The 3,776-nt window shown below is 46.2% G+C and overlaps 1 protein-coding gene across 1 annotated transcript; it reads right to left on the bottom strand.

Moving 5' to 3' along the window:
• Nucleotides 1-253: 253 nt before the first annotated feature.
• On the bottom strand, nt 254-2,965 carry LOC102933752 (lymphocyte antigen 6E). Its single transcript, XM_007069492.4, has 2 exons — nt 2,850-2,965; nt 254-1,209 (listed from the first exon to the last, which is right to left on the bottom strand). The coding sequence occupies exons 1-2, from the start codon at nt 2,956-2,958 to the stop codon at nt 1,010-1,012; spliced, it is 309 nt and encodes a 102-aa protein (XP_007069554.3). The 5' UTR covers nt 2,959-2,965; the 3' UTR covers nt 254-1,009.
• Between the last annotated feature and the right edge of the window lie 811 nt (nt 2,966-3,776).

The raw sequence follows: 3,776 nt of genomic DNA, 5'->3' as shown, positions 1-3,776 counted from the left end.
GAATGGACAAAACAGGCCATCGTCCTCCCAGAACCTCCCAGCTTCTCCCCATGCTACCATGGCTCTGCTGCTATTTATACTCATGCTAGCTCTCTGGCTAGCGTGAATATGTACCCAACCAAGGAAATCACACTGCTAGCTCCTAATGTAGACGTAGCCTTAGTCACAAATCCATGCTTCAGACACTCACCTAGGATACACCGAAGCTGATGCCGTACTGAGCACATCAGCCCTTTTCCTGGCTGCCCTTTGGAGAGCCCACCAGATCCTTATTCTTATGGCAGTGCTTCCAAGCAGTCAGAAAAGCCAAATACATGACAGTTTATTGGGATGGACTAAACGACTGTGAGGGAACTTTCCATGCAATAAATAAAAGTCTCCCCTCTTCACTTTCTTTTTGATCAATTAAATGGATTGAGTGTTTAAGTGTTTCACTGGCAGGCATTTTTTCTAGCCCTCATATAATTTTTATGGCTCTTCTTTACATACCCTCTCCAATTTCTCAGCGTCCTTTTACAAATGTGGACAGTAGAACTGGACACAGTATTCCAGTATCAGTCTCTCCCATGCTGTCTATGGAGGTAAAATTGCCTCTCCACTCCTACTCACTGCTCCTTTCTTTACATGTGCAAGGAGTTCATTACAATTTAAGCACATGCGTTAAGTGCTTTCCCGGATCAGGACCTGTATAAGTACTTTGTACATCATCTGGTCGGATGTATCCATAGGTTACAGCATTGTTCAGTTGATATTTCCAGGTCTTCAGAACCACAGATATGTAAGGTGGTGCTTGGGATCTGAGAGCTGTGGCTCTGGAACCAGTGGCAGAGACAAGAACTGTGGTGTGAAAAGTGATAGAGATGATATTTGCTAAGGGGGTCCGAAGTGACACTTAGAGCATAGGGGGAAGTGTTAGCCCAAAGGAAAGGTTTGCACAGAGTAGGCTTTTGGTGTCTCAGTGGGGCCTGAGCAGGTTCTTCAGGGCATAAAGTCCTCTTTTCCTGGCCCATCACAGTCCAGATCTGAAGATGTAGATGAAGTTAGCCAGGATCCCCATGGAAATCATCAAGTAGCTGGTTTCTATGCTGCTGGTTCCATTCACATTGCACAATAGTTTATCACAGCAAAACACTTTAGCAGCTGTTTTGCCTTGCATTTTTGGACACTCCGGAGAGCACATCTTGGAGATGCGGTATTTGGATTTGTAACCTGACCCGGGAAAAGGAAACAAAGAGAGGAATTGTTGCTGAAAGTTTCCTTGAGTTCTGACTACATTCAGTACCAAGGAGATAATAGTATCAAAGTGGCTATGCAATAATGACCAACAGGCCATTAACCCAGTCAGTCTTTATAAACCAGGAAATGCAGGAACCAGAGGTCATTGTTGCTTTTAGATAATGGTTAGACTCAGGCTATGGTGTTCATTTTACAGCTCTTAGTATTTAAAGACCGCTAGGTAGTAGCCTCTAACATGCCCTTTCGATTCCTGACCCAGACAGGCACTATGGTGATAGGGACCATATAAGAACCCAGAGAGATGGAACATCCAAGAAATAGACTGGCCCATAGAGAATCCAGTCCAGATTTTAGCTTGAGCCCACTGCATGGTAGGATGAAAATTTGAGAGTTTGGTGAGTGCCCTGTGCATGCCCAAGCAGTGCATGTGTGAGCAACAAATTCAGCTGATCAAAATCCTGTGATACAGTAATGCCCTTTGACATGGCATGGCACAGTCACTGGTGTGGGGAACAGGAATTCTTCCCCAGTATTCCTGTAGGATCATAGGGTCACATTTCCATAGGGGAAATCCTAATGGGACCAGTGCAGGACTACAGCCAGCATGGGGGGCATGACAAGGCAGGATGGCATGGTACTGCCCACTGACCTGCAGGATGTATGATATCGCCTGCACTGGCTTCATCCCAATCACTCACCAGACCCCAAACCCTCCAAAGCAGCACTGGGCTCTCCCACCCGTTAGTGTGTCTTAGTGAGATTCTGGGAGGATCCCGTCCCATGGAGACTGCCTCTTGGTGGTGTGAGGTTTCCTGCTGCTGAGCAATTTGCTGTTCAGTGATCATTTATTTATCCTTCCAGAAGAAGATGAAGGGGAAAAGCCACACCAACTTGGAAGAGTGGCCTAAGAGAGGGAGGTTAAATAATGCTGTGCTTAATACTACATAAGCTGATTCGGATGTCTCTTAGACACCATGTTGACTCGAGCCTTAGAAATACCTCTGATGCGACAGGTTTCAGAGGAGCAGCCGTGTTAGTCTGTATCCGCAAAAAGAAAAGGAGGACTTGTGGCACCTTAGAGACTAACCAATTTATTTGAGCATAAGCTGTAGCTCACGAAAGCTTATGCTCAAATAAATTTGTGAGTCTCTAAGGTGCCACAAGTCCTCCTTTACCTTTGATATGGTGGGCCAGAGCCTCGGCTGGTATAATCTGCAGAGTTCTCTCGACTTCAGTGGAGAAACCCCAAGTTACTCCTGCTCAGGATCTGGCCTGGTAGTTCTAAAGCTAGGCAAGAGGTGAGCAGAGACCTCTGTTTAGGGTATAATAGGCTCACCGCGGATGGGATTGAAAGTCAGTGAGACCTGTGCTCCTAAGTCACTTAGGTGCTTTTGAAAACTCCATCCTTTCCTCTTACCTCGCCCTCTGCCCACCCCAGTCTGTCTGTCTCATCTACCTGTTGCATCTACTCATTACCCAGATCTTGAGCTCTTGGGGTCAGTCCTTTAATGGAATGTCTGAATAGCAACCAGCACAAGAAAGCCCCAATCCCTGCCTGGGGCCCCTAGACACCACTACAATACATTATAACGCTGGATGATTCCAAAACGTACCAGTGTCTATAACATCTTTGATTGTCACACAATATTTGTCTTCTTTTGCGCACATAGATATCTTCATACAGTACTTGTTAGACGTCTCCCCTTGGCATGTGTAGCACATGAACGAGTGACCTGCAAAAGGAGCACATGACATGGCTGAGAATGTGGTAGCAGCAGATGCTTCATTCTCAGAGGATCTAGCTCAGTCGTTTTCAACCTTTTCTTCAATTGCGGCTCCCTACAATATTTCAAACGGAGGTGCGGACCCCTTTCGAAATCTTAGGCACGGTCTGAAGACTCCCAGGGGTTCGCAGGCCACAGGTTGAAAACCACTGTTCTATGGTAACGACAGCCTTTCGCAGACCCCTTAACATAGACTGCGGACCCCCCAGAGGTCTGCGAACCACAGCTTGAAAGTTATTGATCTAGATGCCTCTGTTTTCCTTCAGCCTGGGTATGGCTTGTGACAGATTTGGCAGTTTCCTGCAATATCCTGAACAAACTTTACTAAATTAAGTTTAAGTATTTTTGGAGTCCAGTGTCTTAAAAATGCAAAGTTTATATTGTATAGTGCAGTTCTCTGTATCGTCTCTAGGGCCAGTGTGAACCTTGGGGAAGGACTTCTAAGAAATATTTTAAACAATGTGCCTAACAAAGTTAAGTTAAGTTCCTAGGCAATACCTAGGGGGAAATGAACGCAAATTACCCCTTCCGGTTATCCAAAGACTCAGCCCTCTCGAAGCTTTGTCCTGAGAAGTGGCCCATTGTCTGGCTGATGTCCCATTCATAATCTCCGCAGATCAAAGACCCCAAATGTATAAATAAGTGACTTACAGATCCATGGTGGGGATCAGGGCTAGGGCAGAGGGTTGGAGTGAGGGGGGTGAAGGCTCTGGCTGCGGATGCAGGCTCTGGGGTGGGGCATTGGATGAGGGGTTG

The sequence above is a fragment of the Chelonia mydas genome, chromosome 2 (assembly GCF_015237465.2).
Source record: "Chelonia mydas isolate rCheMyd1 chromosome 2, rCheMyd1.pri.v2, whole genome shotgun sequence".
NCBI classification, from domain to species: domain Eukaryota; kingdom Metazoa; phylum Chordata; order Testudines; family Cheloniidae; genus Chelonia; species Chelonia mydas.
Note: the sequence above shows the minus strand (reverse complement) of the source record. Positions and strands in the feature narration are given on the sequence as shown.